An 18,231-nucleotide genomic window follows, 5' to 3' on the forward strand; every position below is an offset into this window, starting at 1 on the left:
TTTGGACAATACCCAAACACACATCGGCCCCTTATTACACTCTAGTTTCCATAGAACAGAAGCCCAAGCACACAGGCTGGACTGGAGCTGGGACAAGTTTTGACCAGTTCCTGATCCCAGCAAATGGAGGAGCACAGAGTTCAGTCACACCTCACTGGGCACCTATAAATCAGACTGGGTATGGGCTTTGTGCACAGGAAAAATATCTCTAAGAGTCAATTTTATGTTAGTTAGCATTTGGGTTCATTTGAAACCTATATATCCTTCAAATTATATATACCCTAAGCAAGCAACTCTGCCGTAGAATTGAAGGCACTGCTTTATTCAGCAGTATCAGTGCTAGGTTAGGAAATGCATGAATAATAACCCAATTCTTCTTTCACTCTCCTGCAATTACATAACTGCAAGGAGTTGTTTCTGTTTTTAGTGGGACACAGTGTTTGCACAGTGTAATAAGGACCATACAAGAATATACAGACAGGCTCAAAAACATCTGAGTTAATTTCAAACATACCTATATTTGAAAGCCTGCTGCAACTGATGATTATTTATAATGCTTATAAACCACAGTCATGCAGCAGGACTGCACTGCACTACGCAGTGTAAACACACAAACTAATACTATAATTCCTGTAACAAGGACCCTCTTCGGGGATGTTATCAGATGGGAGTTGAAGAACGTAGCCCAAGAGCAGTATATAGTAGATCAAGTATTGACTATTACTTCTGTTTTCAGCATTTATCTTCACTTCCAACTTAGCTAGAGAAGATTGCCTTGACAGAACTGGTTTTATTTTCTACTCAGAAAACATTATTATTCCACAGATACCTTTCTATTGGCAATTTTATTAGGATACTTCCAAAAATAGTAAGCTTTTTGCTTCAGAATTAAAGCAGAAAAAATATTTGTTCTATAGGCTTGCTGCATGTAATTTTTAAACTATGCATAGAGTCATATCGAGGTTCAAGTATTTTGTCCATTTATGAAAGATTGCATCAGCTTTAATAGGCCCAGGAATCTATAATTTCAGAAATCATTCTATGTTCATTTCTTTCTTCAAAAAAAAGCCTTTTTCTTTCTGCATCAAAGCATGAACGTTTTCAGAAAGAAACAGAAATGGAAGTGAACTAGAAAATTTGAATTCAGAAACAAAAATCTCAAGCTACAGCTTGAGAAATCACATAGACGACATCTGGACCTCATTCCTTTCAAATTTTGGAATCAGAATTGAAACTCTCTCTTGCAAATTTCAGATATGCAGAACCAGAAATTGTCTGATTTATGTAAACAATCCAATTGGCTTAAAAATTATGCTTTACACATGTAAGAAAAATATGACTGAAGAAATTTTGTAAATTATCACTTTAAAAGGGCACTTGAAGTTGAAAAGTTACATTGTAAATTCTTAGAATCTCTGCAAATCTTACCTCAGAGGTTGAAGCCACTTGACATTAGAATGATAGCTGGTGAAAAATTACTGAATTTTTGTGATCCGTTCAAGTTTGCAAAAATAAAACAGATGTTATTTGGTATATTTCCCATGTGCAGATTCCTTACCCCATAGCAACTGTTTTCCTTTACAGCATTTTACTGGGGGATAGTTAGGAGGTGTCCACAGATATTAGATTAAGTAATATAAACCTAAAATCACTGACAAATATTTCCAGATCGCTCCGACAGTTACATTCCTCAAATGACAAGAGCATGATGCATTAATACAGTTACACTAAATTATATTCATACCATTTCTTCCACCTCATATATTCCGAAAGCAAATTACAAGCTGAATGCATATTCTGCTTCCACCATTCACATGTCATTTAACAATAGGGTAAACATTTTATATAAAGTGATTTCTGTTCCTTGACTGCTGACTATGGATATCCCTATCAAAAGCTTTCAGGAAAAACAATCTCAAGCATACGTAAGGGCAGCAAATCACACTTGTTTAAATTAGGCAAAAAAGTAGGCATTCACAACTGTTTAGTGCATTTTTGTTATTCTATTGCACACATGAGTCACGTCAGCACTCAAAGAAGAATGACAAGAATATATTATAGAACAATCACAGAAATTATGATGACCCGAAATACAGCTCTTTGACCTAGGGAGGTAACTACAGGTGTTAGAAGAGTTAAGATTGAAAATGGGAAGAATAAACCAAGAGAGGAGCATTCCATTAGAGAGCCCTCTAGAAGGCAATGAGACTCGAGCAAAGTAAAATGCTTGAGTCCCAAGGTTTAAAACTGCTTTTAGTGGTAACCTGGCAATCTGAAAGGGTATCTTCTCCTTACTTTTTAATAGTTCCCTGGCTCCTCTCCCTGCCAAGTTGGATGGCAGCTGAAAAGTTACTAACAGAATTTGATTTAAGAAAGTAAAAATGACCAGACAGATGTTTTTGCAATCTCTAATGTAGGGCTTGAAAATAAAATGGTTGTAAATAGAGTTACATGATCCTTGTGTATTTCATCCTGCCAGCCAGTGCATGTGTTCTGGATTTCTGGTGCTTCCAATCTCACTGCAGAAGTGACTCCAAAATTTGCTGGAGTCTGAATGCAGCTCAACAGACTACAGCTATAAATCATTTGACGTTCAAACTTCATCTTTAAAAATTCAGAGAACAAAAGGAATCATCTTGCTGAAGACTCTTAGAAAACAAAGCACACTTTGAAAGACTTCATCCTTATGTGATTCACATACAAAAGTTCAAACTAATGGCATCAGTCCACAGGCATTAAGGGAAATAATAGCAATCAATGCTATTTTTAAAGGGAAGAGTGGGGGCGAGGGGTTAACATATGTGGAATTAGCTCTGGGCAAAATGAGAAGCCATTGCATCTAAAATCAAATGCATTCTCTGAAATAGACACCAGAGCCCAAATTCCCGTGTAGACTCCTGCAGTCCAAGAGTTTCAGCAGAATTTGGCCTTCCTCTTAACTTAGCTTCATTAGGTCATATCATGCCATCAATTTTTATGTTGGACGCCCTACTTACTTCACATCAGTTGTTGGCACTATGTAGGCAATTTTCCGAATTGGAGGGGGAGAAAAGGGTGGTGTGTGCACAAGGGAAAGGAAATTTTTCTCCCATGTAGAATAAAAGTCATTTCTTAGAAGAGTTTGAGGAGGGAAAGTGATATTTGTATCCCTTCTACCAGATGTCACCAGTGGCAACAAGAGCCAGTATTAAATATCTATCCATCAAATTCTTCTTGAAATTTGTCAGCGTCAGCTGGTCAACAACCCATTCAGAAAACTGGGAAAGCTGAAATCTTCCACAGCCATTCTTAACAAATGGTTCTTTCCCTCACAAGGATTATCTGTGTCCGAAACCTCTCCATGGAGCACACATGCAGAATTCATAAAAAGAAAAAATCCCTGTAGCAATAATTTTTCATTTGTTTATATGCAGCAAGTTAAATACCACCCCCTCCACACACAGTATCTTTTGCAATAGATTCTTGTTGCTTTTTCATCAGCTGCTGTCAATTTTGGACGAACTAAGGTCACGTAGGTACCCCACTTGCTGCTTTTCCAGCCTCACGCTAGGATTTATTAGTCATTGGCTTCAGTGCTTGGCCAGGTTTGCCTTCCATCTCAGAGGGAAATGCTTCTGAAAAAAGAAGCCTTGATACTCTTTCTGCCATTAAGACAGTCTCTGCACTGTCACTTCTCACTGTGCCACCACCTGAAGCTGTGATGCCAATTGCACTGTCATCCCTTGCCATCCCCTACCCCGGCCATAATGCCATCTTGCACTGTCATCCATGACTTCTCTTTCACTGTTCTGCTGCCTCAAGCCACAAGTGAGATCCAGGATGACAGGCTCTTCACCCAGATAGGCTACAACATTAAGGACAGAAAACTGAGACGGATGGTCAAATGGTTCCTATGCTATTTAAAAAAAAAAAAAAAAAAAGGAACTAGCACAAAGAACACTTGGAAACAGACAGCGCTGGCTGAAAAAATTTTAAAAATCATCATCACTTATCTAGAAGAGATCAGAAGGTAGGCTACAAAATTGCAAAGACACGCCTCACATATTGTTCCCTGCAGTGATGCTACTATCAAAGTTTTTCTCTTTATTCTGAAAGCAAAGATCTTTCATGCAGGGCTCAGGGGGTTTTGTCTCAGAGACAGCTGGGTAGATCACAACCCTTTTGCTTCACACATACGCGACTAAACAGGATGTCAGAACCTTGCAGAATTCTAAGATTTTCTCTCGAAACATACCAGACGAAGTACCCTCCTCCAACCAACTGTTCCAATGGATTGACATAATATTATTTTACCTCCTGTAGCAGCAAATTCACTGTGTTTTTTTTTCAAAACAACAACAGACCAGACATTCTGGGAGACAACGGGACTATTATTTTCCCTAAATGGTTTGCTACACAAACAATATTTGAACTGGACATTTTACTTTTTTTTTTTTTTGTTTAGTGCTCTAATGGTGAAACTCTATCACATGTAGTGTCTACAGATAATATAACAAGTTATCACACTTAAACATTCATTAAAGGCATCTCTTCAGAAGTTAGTGGTGCTTCATTTCATCTGACTCCTCGGATCAAGCATATCAGATGGGGGGGGGGGCTTGTTCTTCCCTACATCATATGGAGAAGTTGGCATTTTCTGCTTAAACCAGAAGAAATTTGATATGACTCTGTCCTTTTCACCTATCTAGCCACTTATCTTATTTCGTTTGCAAATATCATATGTATTCTCTTGAGATAAAAATAGTGCAAGATGATTAGTTCGGCAAGTTCATTTGACACCATTCCCCCTCCGTGACGCTGAAATCTAAAATCTGTATATGGTATACAACTTAAAGTATATATATGCAAGCTCAGCTCTGGTGGAGACACACAGCAAGTACGTTCCTCCCAACCAGACTGCTTCCTTATCCAGTCAAGACGACCACAAAGGTAAGCTGATTGGATCCTCTGCTTTCAGAAAAAGAAACACAATGGCAAAATGCTTCCTAAATGGAAAGTGCAAATGCAGTTAAAATATCTGTTCTTCTATCAGCTTCCAGTATGTCGCATCTTTACAAGCTAACATAGAAGAGGATCAGCATTCAGATCATAGGATGGAAAAAGATAGGAACAATGTCCTCGTAAAAAATGAGACCATGCTGAAATTTTTAGGTTTTCCTTCAACTCTTCCCCATTTTTAATCCTGTCAGCAGTGAGAATTAGGTGAATGGCAGTGCTCCAAATTATCTTGCCTAGTGCTGAGAGGGGGAAGTACTTTGCATAAGAAGCCACTGGGACAAAATAATTGCTAGCAAAACAAAAGTAACTCACCAGCCTTAGCTGGAGAAGTACTCATTGCGATCAGTGTCAATTTGTCCCATTGTCTTCTTACATCTTCTGAGATATTCAGAAAGGAACCGAAATGACTGACAATTTCCTCTGCTGCAAACCAACAGGTACGGAGGCAGCCATTTCATATTTGGGGCAAAGTTGCAACCTGTGTGTAGATCTCAAACCAGTGCACGGACTACAAGTGGTTACCAGCATTGGTTTCCTTCTCAGGAATGCTGCTTTCCATGCTTAGACAGAAAGGATGGTGTTGTTGAAGATCAGTTAGAGATTCATGAAAAGATATTTCTGTTCTCTCGTGGCTTTCAAGAATAACTTTTCTATGCCTTAGTTGCCCTTCTTTCATTAACACCAAGCTACTTTCCAGTAATGTCTCAAGGTTTTAATTGTAACCAGTCTGCACTGGTGCGTGCAGTTCACCAAACTGTAAATGCATCCATGCTATGTTCACAAGAAAAAATTGACTAGAAATTCAGGCCTTGTAGCATTTTCTGAAGCGATATATATTATGTTGGCAAACTGTTGCAGCTGTTGGTGGCTGAATGGGACAAAGAGTATCGTTTGTCAGGTGCTGCTGTATCAGGAGAAAATGCCTCCTCCACTCTATCAGGAATTAATATTAAGTCTCGATACCTCTGTTCTAAGCACATTAATATACTGAAATGACAAAATCTGGATTAAAATCTGGTTTATTATCACCTACATGGAATAAAACAGACAACATAAGTAAGAAAACTTTTTTATAAAGCTATCATGAAATGTAGTCTTTTAATGACACAAGCAAGCTGAATTTATAGTTTAGTTACATTTATTGTTGCAACTAAACAGAGGAAGAACTTACTCTCCAAATTTAGATCTCCTTGAAATGAGTAAAATTATTATTACTTATTCTACACTATTATTTTCATTCTTTGAAAAGATCCCTACATTTACTGGTAATAATACTAGATTTTTAAAATTCCAATTACATTTATTACAGATACAGTTCTAGGGGACATACTGAGCCTTATCTTTTATGGATGCTGTAAATATATATTGATTTTAATTGAATAATAATCCACCTCCAGGAAAATCCACAGGGAAGTCATGAAATTTTGTTGTGCCAGACACCTTTGATTCTCTCTCCCAGGGCAGTACAGGCATCAGATCCTCCTGCAGCCCCACACTCCCGCATGCAGAATTCCTCCCTCATTACCCCACTTCAAGTGGAAGCACCTGCTGCAGACATCTGTTACAGCACGCTCCGCTTACAGTTAGATGAATAATGTCTCTCTTATCATATACTGTCACAGCAACTTCAAATAGAGCCATGAAAGAGGCAGAGAAGTCATTTTAATGACTAAGTAGCTCACATTTAATTTATTTTACAGTTCAACAATGGCCATCACTGACATCCTTTCTGCTAAAGATATTGAATCTGCTCTCTCCAGCTGCCAAGGTAAGGAATGGTCTCCCTGCAGCCAGAAGATGCATATCATTTTTATGTCTTAAGATGACATGCCTATCATTTTCCCCTTAGATTCCTTCTCTGTGAGATCTCTTTCTAGCTACATTACAGAATCCAGGATGTCTCACAAGTGGTTATTCAGTGGGTAACATTCCCTGAAACACAGAGCAGCAATTAAAGGGCCACCGTTTCAGTTAGGGCTGATTTAACTCTGTTCATTTTTAAACCTATTAAAGACTTATTTTTAAATAGGTAGCCTTTTCCTTCAAAATGTCAAAAAAAAAGCCTCAGCTTGCAGAATCAGTGTTATTTGCGAAGCAATGTCCAGTCTCAGTTCTCTTGAGTTCCTTGGCAAGATCAAGCCAATTTTCCAAAGGCTCAAAGAGCTAGTTTAAGACTATGAATTACTTAGTTTTCTACCAAATTCTTCACCAAAGTAACGACTAAGGGAAAATGAAGTAAGAATTGTATGAGTTGGTCTGTAAGCCACAGTAGCAGCTTCTAAGTATTTCTTATAATTGCATGTGACACACTGCATAAAGACTGATTTAGCAGAACGTGCACCGTAGCAGAAAACTTCAAACTGGCTGAAAGGATAGATGACCACAGGCACAGAGTGATTAAAAAGGGAAATTATCCACTGTATCTTCTTTTTTTTGCTACACTGTGGAACAAGAGGAAGAGGAGCAGGCGGATGTTTAAGAAAAGATATACAAATTCCCAAGGAATACAGATAGTACTTCAAGGGAAAATATTTAAACAACTTCTGTTTCTTCCAGCTGACGATTCCTTCAATTACAAGTCTTTCTTCTCCACGGTTGGTTTATCCAGCAAAACTCCTGATCAGATAAAGAAAGTTTTCGGAATCCTTGATCAGGACAAGAGTGGTTTCATCGAAGAAGAAGAGCTTCAGTAAGTATTTCTTTAAACAATGTAAACCTTTGAACTTGCTTGGTATCCTAGAATAAACTTGCTGTTATTTCTAAAAGAAAACACAATTCCTTATCTTTCCTTGAATCTGTGTGGAATTCCTCAGATAATAAGAGCAGGCATTACATTATGGGGGTTTTGGCATGGGTTTAAGAAAACCAAAAATACCAATATGCCAAGGACATTTCAAAGAATAAAACTCAAGCATAATACTCTGCCCTGTTCTATCTCAGGCTGTTTCTGAAGAATTTCTCTTCAAGCGCCAGAGTCCTCACCTCCGCAGAGACCAAGGCTTTTCTGGCTGCAGGTGACACTGACGGTGATGGCAAAATTGGAGTGGAAGGTAAGACTTTCGGAAACTTAATAAAATTTGTGTTTTAAAATGCACTTAAGGCTGCATTAAAACTGCAGTGTGAAGAATACATTCAAGTACTTTGGCCTGGTACTTTCCGACACAATTTTTGTGCTAGCGAATACTCTTTTATTTTCATAGCTTTATTCCCCTTTGGTCTCTGTTGCTGCAACAACATATTTAGGCTCAACGTGGAGCCTGTTCTTCCAATCAATAACAGCTTTGGGGTTAATTATGCCATGTGTCTGATCCACAGATTCAGTGTGACAGATTTCTAAAACATCCTGAACACCTGCCTGTTCATTCTTTGAATTTCCATTTCGGCAGTGGATGCTCTGCACTTCTGGCCATACGACATTTTCATTTTTAAACACACTTCCACCTACACAAACTTATTTGTTCATCTACCGCTATCAAAGGTTGGCCAATATTACTGAGTAGTTAATTCAGTAATGTCAGATAAGACTGGTATTGTTTTTTAGATCTAGAACTGCTGCGATGCAACAGACTTTTGTGCTGGAGAATTATCTGATAAGTGCAGATTTCACTGGACAGTCCTTCTACAAGAAACTAAATAAAATTCCTGAAGAAAATCTCACTGGGATGATGTGAACTGGCCAGGATATTTCTTTTAGAAATTGCAGCGAAGGAAAATAGGACATTATGCATCATATATTAGAGATGAAGTCACTGAAAACAGGGCTGTCTCAGCCGAACTAGGACAGGTGGCAATAACTCTAACAGACACACGTGCTAATCTTAGCCAGAGTTTGGGAGGAGAGAGAGATACACTGTTGGAGGAATTTGCTTTAGCAGCAGCTTTTGCAGCTTCTGTTTATGAGCCCCAAACAGGGCATTATATTATGCAGATCTTAGTCCTTAGCCATTGAATCTCCCATTCCAAAATCACATCACTACTGATATTTTTTTCTTCAGAATAACACCACCAAATAATCCCTCAGAGTGAAAGCTACAGGCTTGACCTAATTCACTCTCTGCTTCCTTGGCTATTATCAGAGTTTGTAACGGGTTAAAGATAGTTTATCTTCAACTCAGGATTTCCCACAATGAATTTACAGATGCACTCCTCCGCTCTGCTCTTACTCTTTTTAAGGAGTGAAAAATCTGTTACGCCTCCAGAAGCTCAGTTTAGAAGTAGCTTGTGCAGTGTTATAATAACTTTGGGAGCCCTCCATGGCTAAGAGATTAAGGCATTTTTATCTATCTTTTCTAAAGATGTTAAAAGCCACTTTTATCTAGCTTTATTCCCTGCCTTTCTCATTTTCTTCCTTGACAGAATTCCAGTCTCTGGTGAAGGCATAAACAGCATCAGACCAAAGGCAACCTTGGACTGACTCTTCCAATTACCTCGTCCAACAAGCACTTCACACTCAGCTTGTGTTTGTACGTTTTCATATTGTTTCAGGCATTAACATTTCCCCATACATCAAGGTCACACACTGGATGGCTGAGAAATCTTGCAACGTACAGATATTTTGGTCACGTGGTATTGTCACATTTTCACTCTAAAGAAGGCACTTTGTGATTTTTCAACCACACATAGTATTGAAATTGTTGCTGGAAGAGGGGAGAAAAAAAAATTTGTTAAAAAGCCAAACAACGCGGGGGGAAAGCTGATTTTTAAATTTTGTTTAGGTTTTCCATCCTCCTACTTAACCATGCTGACTGGCCTGACACAGTTTTGATGATCTTAAACAGTATGACGTCTTTTAAGGCTTAATTGTACTGATTTCATTGAGTTTTATTTCTGCTTAATTCTGATCCTTGAGAAAAAGCAATGCTAACAAGATAGCTAAAAATAATTTATATTAAGTGCCAATCCTGAGAAAAAAAATTTAGAGGCGCTGACACATAGCTCAAAGCATGGAATAATTTTGTGGGTAATTTTACAAAATTAAGTACTAGGCTACAGCATGTATCATCAGAAAGTGTTTATGGCCTAAAATGTAACTCTCCCTTAAGAAGATTTATCTTTCATGAAATCTAAGGCAGCTGTAAGATAGAGGAGAAGGGTCTAATCCCATCTCTGACACTGCCACAAATCACAATCCCCTGACAACATGGGCCACAGGCCCAGAGGTTTTTCTGTGAATCATGAAAACATTGCTTATTATCTCTTAACACCTACAAAACAATAATACTTTGCCAGGTGTGTGAATATCGGTGTTTCCTACAGATGAAACAACAGCCAGTCTTGCTGTTTGATTACTGGGAAACTCTATTACATTACTGAATAGTGACCATTGCTCAATTCTTTCATTTATTACAATGAATAATCATCTAGATAATCTATAATATTATCAATTTTCTTAAGTCTGAAAATTACTAAGAACTAGTCTTTCCTTTGGTAAATGTCTTACAGGATTCAGAGCTAGTTATAGCATTGTCTTCATTAATCGACAAAGTAAATAATGTTCATGGTTAAAGGCAGAGCTCAATAGACTGAGTAGATGTTGCGCATTTCTGCCTGAGTGGGTTGGAAATTTCCCCACCAACATTTAGTTGTGTCCTGTCTCATCTACCATGATGTGGTTCCAGCTCACAAGTAGACTGTCATTTTAATACTCCCTGCTGAAACTGGATTATAATTATAACATAGTTTGGCAGTTGTTTCGAAGAAGAGCAGAAACAAAGCCTTCTGGAACTTTTATGTAACATTCAATGTTGGCATTTCCATGACTTGTGAGATGATTATGTGAGGCAAGTACAGCTCGCTTATACCCAGGCATGTAAGAGAGCTGCTCGGCAGATTTAAGACAGCTAATGCAAAAGAGGAATTCTAGCAATCAGACTCACTGAAGTTTTGGCAGAAGTATAATAAGTACAAATCCTAATTCTATCACCACTGCCTTTGATGTTAAATCTGGGCTTAAACTATAGCTGCTGTTAATAGCAGCACTGAAATATTTTGCATAATGATGAGACTCTGTTGGTTCCTTTTACCTTATTCATTTTCCTATCTGCTGAAGAAAAAAAATCCAGAGCAATCCAGATCTGCAGCAATAGACAGATGTAGCTCTTCTCACTGCTGATCACTAAAATATCACGCCACTAGTTCACAAGCAGATGGCACACACAACACCATAAGTGACAGACCTGATACCGCATTCCTTGCACATCAGAAAGTCTCATGTGGAATGCAAGAAATGCAAGACTACACAGTGGCCTATCCTGTATTTCAGAGATGCTAAACAACTGCACATCACCGCCTTCTGTTGCCACAAGGGGGAATGAAGTACTTCAGAGAATCTGGCAATTCTTCTGTATGTTGCAACTTCACATAAAACTTAAGATAATTGTGTTTATGAGAATATCTGTTCTTCTTAAACAGTAACTCCTGGTAAGAAGATGAGTTTTAAATCTTATTACAACCATACAGCCATTTCATTAGGAGGAATTACAATAAAACTCCAAAAAGTCCCCAATTTCAAAAAAAGCCCATAGACTGTTTAACAAAAACAATGCCTAGTCACATGCTTAGAACTAAACCAAACTAGAAGAGAATATTTTCCACCCAGAAGAAACAAACTCCAAAAATGTAACATTTTCTTGGAGGGTTCATTTCAATGAATTTAAGTTCAGCCAGTGGCAGCCTTTCTTAGGCAACAGCGAGGATTGTTCTCTGAACTTGACAATGTCATTGCACAAGAGAAAACCTTTGATTGAAGGATGTCTATGTGGATGCCATATGAAGTAGTAAAGAGACAAATGGTGGTATCACAATGTTACTACAATTAAGGTACAGAATCACGGAGTAATTCCTGCTAGAAAGGATCTCTGAAGGTCTCTGGTCCAACTGCCTCCTCAGAAGGCCCACTTAGGGCACACTGGTCTAAGCTGAGTCCCAGTATCTTCAAGGGTGGAGGTTCTATAACCTCTCTGGGCAATCTAATAAGTAAGGATTAAATCCTCTGCATCAAGCTTTTATGAATGAGGTACACAAACAAAACACTGCTGAGTACAGTTAAAAGCCAAAATTCTGTTAGAAATTGTTTATGCTACATCAAATCAGAAAGGATCTAACACCACCCTGTATTATCACCCTGATAACCTCTTCTCAGGTTTAGAGTAAGACCATCCTACTCAGTATACTACCCAGTATAATATTGCTTCATAGTTCCCAGCATAAAGGAAATGTTTATATGTTTATCTTTACTTAAGACAACGAAAGAGCAACACAGAATGTGAGTGGCAGATGTGAGTTCCACTGAGCCCAAAGACTGAGTTCGCAGACACACCTCAGTTCCCTCATTACCCTGCCTGAGCAGTTTAATCTCTAATCCTCCCAACACTTCTTGTGAAATTTTGGGTTGTCCTGACAAAGTGGTAGAATCATGCATAAGATAAAATCTCCAGGCATGTAGTGGAAGCTGGCTGTCTCCTAACTTCATGTTCCTTTGAAAATCCCAACCTAGAGCCATTTGTAAACTTCAGATTCAATTTCAGCTCTCCAACTGTTTGAAATCTCACATTCACCTTCTAACAAGAGGAGTAAGAGAGCACAGAAAGGGCAAGGGGATGTCAGAACATTCATTGCACACATAGACTGGTAAAGTTTCTTCTTTGAGTTAGCAGCCAGCCCATGTGGAAAATCTTTGATGCAGCATCATCAGAGGCGCCTGGAGCTCTTCACATAAACAGTGTGGGCAGAGGGGGCCAAGGCTGGATTAATTTCCTGGAATGGGCTACCGAAATAGATACATCTTGATTAAATCTCTGAACAGACATGTACCCAACATTTTCATGCTTAATTGTTCATATATTTTAAAACTTTTTAATAAGTGGATGCTGTGGCATATGAACTAATTTCAAGTGTTCACATTTTATGAAATTTAATTTTCATATTACTTTTGCTTGCAAGTGCAGAAAGATACCGTTACATGGGTATGGACTTTCTGGTACACTTTCAGTACTGAAAGCCTATAGAGCAAACTACCTAACAGCTGGGATATGGCTGCTCTGTAACTTTTGATTTGCCCATCAGCATGTCTTACACTCATGAGAACAAGAAAAGCAGGGGTTTTGTATATCAAGCTCCAGAAAATAAAATTACATCACCACATCAGTTACAATATGAAAAGAATCTACCCCTAGACAATGCCTTCCCCTGCAGTTACAAATATATTATTGACCCTAAATTCAAAGGGGAACTGATGTCAAAGTAGAACATGCAAATACTTGACTCTAAAGAAATCACATCAGTTTCATCACAACCAGGTATTAATCAGTTTGTATTTCCTAGATACTAACATTCTGCTCTAACTCCCAGGCTTCCAGAACAAACTTATCTCATATTTGCAATGAGCTCCCTGACAGACTGTAATATTTATCCAGCATAAAAATAAACACAGTAAACCCTGGGTTTTTTAGACAGATGAAATAACCTGTTCTTCCTAGTCATCATTAAAGGAGAGTCCTCTAGAATTATTTCTGAGTTTTCGGTTTAGTCTGTTTATATTCGAGTGATTTAGTAGACTAGACTTTTTTCTTTTAAATATCTGTTCCTTCCTCTTCTCCTTGCTCATGAACGCCCACCTGTTAACCTGTTCTCATCCTCAGTTCCTTGGTTCTCTCTCACCCCAAGTAGTCCCGGAGGGATTTCACGGCTGGACTTGGCTGTCTCTGGTGCCATCTACAGGCAAGTTCTGGTTTGCCACAGAAATGCTCAATTTTTACCGACAAATCCTTTGTAATATCTCAATGTGGTCTTCTCGCAAGGATTATTTCTTGACTGTTCAGTAATTCCGACACACTTATCAGATCCTCTATGATCCCAAGCCATACCCTCAATTATTCCCCAGGAATCTGAAACAAAGGCAAAGCCAGATTCCCAGATGGAAAGACTGGAGCATTTAGTTTACATATCCACCGGTTCAGGATAAAATGCCTTTAAAAGTAACTTACTCAGTTGACCTTATATTGTCCAGAAATCTTTGCTTCCACAATGTTCAATTTACCACACAACATGGGTTTAGAATAATATAGTTAGCACTCCTCCTAAGCATTCTTCTCTTGAAGGTAAACTAGGAAGTGCAAGATGAGGATCTATCTGTATTTTCATGTATATAGTTTTTGAGAGAAAAGACAGCAGCTTTATGTTATATTGACCAAGTGTTAGGCTTTATTTTAAATTTAATGGCATTATTCATATATTATTTAAATCTACAATGATACTCTGCGCACATTTATGTATGTGTGGGTGTGAAATGTTCTCCCAATGGCTTTTTACACCATTGGCCAATTTCAGCCATGCTCAGGGCCATGAAGTTCCAAGCGATTTCATGAGATAACTGAGACAAGGACCCCATTAATAACCAGTATGAGAAAAGCTGCAACTTGAGCTTAGCTACTCTTTGAATCCTTATAGAAGTTCATTTTTTCAGTACAGAAAGAAAGGACCAAATATCACAGATTTCACTGCTCAGTTTCACTCCCTACCATTAATTGGTGCATACTCTGTGTGCTGCTGAACACAACCTTCATTCTATAAATGGACACATTCATTATGATGATTTAAAACGTGCACCGTGCAATGAATTAATACTGAGCAAATGTCTTCAATCTTAGACTTCTATAGCCTAAACTACATCTTTCTGTAATTAGGTAACCAAAGCTTAAATATCAGCTTATTAAAATACTTCGGGCTGATTTAAAATTAAAAGTTTTTTCTGCTAGATTTTACTTACATATCACATATATCTAGTACAAATGTATCAGTGTTAATACTATTTGAAGACTGCTAGGGCAATGGCAGGAGTGATGTTTCATGGGTAATTCCTATCAGGATCAGGCCCTTAAAAGCCACAGTCTACCATGAAGATGTCCATTTGTAGCTATCATTAAGCAATAAAAGAAAACGATATTTTTTCACTCACAGATCAAAAATCATTTATGAGACTAAAAATAGGTGCAAGCAGAGAAAATTTACTTTGTATGGCACTAAATCTTATATATTGTCTAAAACACCATGCACTTTCCTTTGGGATGTAAATATCAGTCCGATTAGCTAGCAGGTCTTGTCAGCCACAGTAACTTATTCCCTGGGGCCCGTGGACTTCTGTAAAAGGTTGAGAGGACTTGACTAAGGTCTAAATAAGTAATTATCTCTGTCATTTGAAAAAGAATTTTACATTACATTTTTTTCTGTTCTTGGGTGGGGAAAACTAAGTGGCAGGTTAGAGACTCTTAGAGAGTTAGAGTTAGTTAACTCTAACTTAGAGAACTCTTAGAAAACTTAGTTAGAAAACTAAGAGTTCAATCTTTCCTCTGGAGCCTTTGAAGACATCACAATAATCCACACAAAAAACGCATGGAAATAACCAAAGACCCTAAAACACCATGCAGTTCTATAAATATGCTCCTGGCTCGCCCTGGGACCTAGGTTGCACTAATCCAACCTGGCTGAGCTCATGGGGCAGCATCAAAGGCTGACAGAGCAAGATCAGTATGAACTCTACCCAATATTACTTTTCATTTTACAGGAGCTTTGACATGGCTGTTGCTGGTACCCTGAGAAGCTGAAATTGCTGCTGGTCTACAGACCTGTCAAGGTAACATTTACGTTTTAAATTTGGCTTTTCAGTTTATCTGTCAAATTCCTTTGTCCTCACTACCCCAACATCCCAATTCCAATGGACACAGAAAAGGCTGAAAGGATGAACTAGACAGTATAATGTTGATTTCCTCTCCAGGGTACATGGTAGGATGTTCTTGTTATGCTTGTTCGCTAATTACAACTTTGTTCCATCAAAAAGAGAAAAAGCAGGCAAGGTAATGGAACAGATGTAAGTCTTAACCTTTGCCAGCCAAGGTACAAGCACCCATCATCACTTGTGCATTGTAGTAATTATAAGTATGAAAAAATCCAGAGGCTGAAATCCTGTTTTTTTCAGAGAATAATAATAAGAAAACTCCTGCTGATTTTAACACAAGCACAATTTTTATCATCAAGTTATGTGAATTTACATTTGAGTGAAGTAGCTATTTACAAACGTATGTTCTTGTATGATGAAGATCACAGTCAATATTTATCTTCCTAGGTTTGAGAGATCATTGATGGAAAAATCCCATTAATCTCAAATAAGCTCCAGAAAATCAAAGATTGTGGATTGGGGTTTGTAATGAGCCTCACTGTACTGCAGAACAGTTTGCTGCTTTTTGACCAAAAAGCTAATTTTTTTTGTTCCAGATCTTTAACTGCTTTTCTTTATCTCTTCCTGCTTATTTCAGCTGCTGTTTCATTCAATTACAAAACCTTTTTTATCAAAGTGTGTCTCAACTCCAAGTCCAAAGACCAGCTCGCCAAAGTCTTTGGAATTCTGGACCAGGACAGGAGTGGCTTTATTGAGGAAGATGAAGTAAGTAAACTAAAAAAATGAGTTACCAACAGGCCTGTGTGTTATTGTCTAAAAATGCAGGACAAGATCAGAATTACTCCCTTTCCTTCTGTATCTTTGGATGAGAGGCAAGTGTGTGTGTGTGTGTGTGCGCACGTGTGTGTGTGCTTGTGCTGAAGGAGCTGCAAGACAAATACAGAAGGCAAGGCTGGATCACAATGCGAAAACACTCCGATAGTGCTGAAAATACTTGTTTCATGTAGGGATAACTGACAGAGTGCAAAGATAAAAATAGCAGTTCTGCCAGAGATTGCTTTTTATTGTTGCAAGATTTTTTTACTAGACTGAATTCAAAGGACTATTCTTCTCTCATCTTTCTTTCTGTCACATGAATTCTACCTTCCAGATCATTGCTATAATAATCATATCTTCCAGATCTGACTTTGAACTTAAAAAGTAAGGTTAGAAAAATTCCTGCCACTCTTACAAGTCTGTATCTTAGGAGAAAAGAAGGAAGACAACACAGGAGGGAAGATGAATCCTGTCACTACACAGTCAGTTTTCATTTTGTCTTTTTAATCTAATGAAACCAAAATGTCATCAAGGATTTTTACATGTTGTGATTCAACATCCTCTTCCTTTCTTACCCTTATTCTCACTGAAGTTAAAAAAGTTTTGCCATTGAATTCAATATGATTTACAAAGAGCTTTTGAAATAGTCTCAAGAACTGAATCAGGCTTGGAATTTTACAGCTATTACCAATAACACACTCCAAATGCTTCCAGTACTGAGCACGTCTCACTCATTTGTCCTCTCATCTTTAACAGACTTTTCCTGAAGAATTTCTCAGCCAGTGCCAGAGCTTTGACTGATGCTGAGACCAAGTCACTGCTGGCAGCAGATGATAGTGATGGAGACAGAAAATTGGAGTGGATGGTAAGAGTGCCTTTATTAAGCAGGGTAATATCTGCCATTAAGACTTTCTAACAGTTAGCTCTAGGCAGCTGCCCTGCTGCATTCATAGGATGTTACAGATCTAATTCTGTGGTGCTCAGATCTGCTCTGTGTTGTAGAGAGGATCTAACACAAGAGCCGTCTGTATCCTGCCCTTGGCTACAGATGGTCAGTCCCTTTTTTCATCTACAGAGATTTTTTTCAGGATTGGAACCTAAATTGGTATATTTATAAAATTTCAGTATACAATTTCACTGCTTTTTACTATTGAACTACAGCACGATGTGACACTTAAATGCAACACTTCCTTTATCTTCAGAATCTATCATGATGGGTATACAGTGTGCTACCTTTAAGGAATGACTATCAGAGGAAGTATCATTAGTTCCCCATTTAACTCTAAAAATCAAGAAAGTACTTTTTTTGACTGTGCGATTACAAAATGTGGTCCCATTTTATTATTCTTTTATTTCTTTTTCAGAGTTTCAAGCTCTGGTCAAATCTTAACAAGCAGTCAAGATAAAGACCAAGATATCTGTGCCATAAACAATCTTTCCTATTGCAAGCCTACAATTTAATTACACATTTTATACTCTGGAAGGTCAGAAACAATTGCTAGCAAGTGATTTCATGTTGCTGGAAAACATTTAAACCTCATTCCCCAGCGTTTTAAGCAGAAGGTTTTTACACCACTGGGAGACTGAATTGGAATCCACTCTGTTCATCTGAGCGAGCACACAGTGCGGGGGCACCACCTGCAACAGGCTGCAGCAGCAGAGGAGGTGGCTCGTGTAGCAGGACGATGAACTTTTGCCGGTGCAGAAGCCTCACAAGACGGCCCTAGGAGCCCAGCGAGCAGACA

The 18,231-nt window shown here is 38.3% G+C and overlaps 2 protein-coding genes across 2 annotated transcripts; both read left to right on the plus strand.

The window, feature by feature from the left end:
* Positions 1–4,854: 4,854 nt before the first annotated feature.
* Positions 4,855–9,657, plus strand: LOC104464734 (parvalbumin, thymic). The gene is made up of 5 exons (XM_010077551.1): positions 4,855–4,929; positions 6,699–6,766; positions 7,555–7,687; positions 7,939–8,048; positions 9,355–9,657. Exons 2-5 carry the CDS (start codon positions 6,706–6,708, stop codon positions 9,378–9,380), a joined length of 330 nt encoding a protein of 109 aa, XP_010075853.1. The 5' UTR covers positions 4,855–4,929; positions 6,699–6,705; the 3' UTR covers positions 9,381–9,657.
* Positions 9,658–12,958: 3,301 nt separating this feature from the next.
* LOC104464735 (parvalbumin beta-like) lies at positions 12,959–17,876 on the plus strand. Its single transcript, XM_010077552.1, is given in 7 exon segments — positions 12,959–12,976; positions 15,513–15,589; positions 15,591–15,628; positions 16,308–16,437; positions 17,240–17,331; positions 17,334–17,351; positions 17,851–17,876. Coding segments are annotated over 7 exon segments (399 nt in total).
* Positions 17,877–18,231: the final 355 nt, after the last annotated feature.

Source organism: Pterocles gutturalis, unplaced genomic scaffold (genome assembly GCF_000699245.1).
Source record: "Pterocles gutturalis isolate BGI_N339 unplaced genomic scaffold, ASM69924v1 scaffold753, whole genome shotgun sequence".
Taxonomy (NCBI): Eukaryota; Metazoa; Chordata; class Aves; order Pterocliformes; family Pteroclidae; genus Pterocles; species Pterocles gutturalis.

Excerpts from the sequence above, each read along its gene's own strand:
- LOC104464734 (XM_010077551.1), top strand. The coding sequence starts at position 6,706 with ATGGCCATCACTGACATCCTTTCTGCTAAAGATATTGAATCTGCTCTC. Across the intron at positions 7,688-7,938 it reads ATCGAAGAAGAAGAGCTTCA|GCTGTTTCTGAAGAATTTCT; the intron begins GTAAGTATTTCT and ends GTTCTATCTCAG. Across the intron at positions 8,049-9,354 it reads TGGCAAAATTGGAGTGGAAG|AATTCCAGTCTCTGGTGAAG; the intron begins GTAAGACTTTCG and ends CTTCCTTGACAG.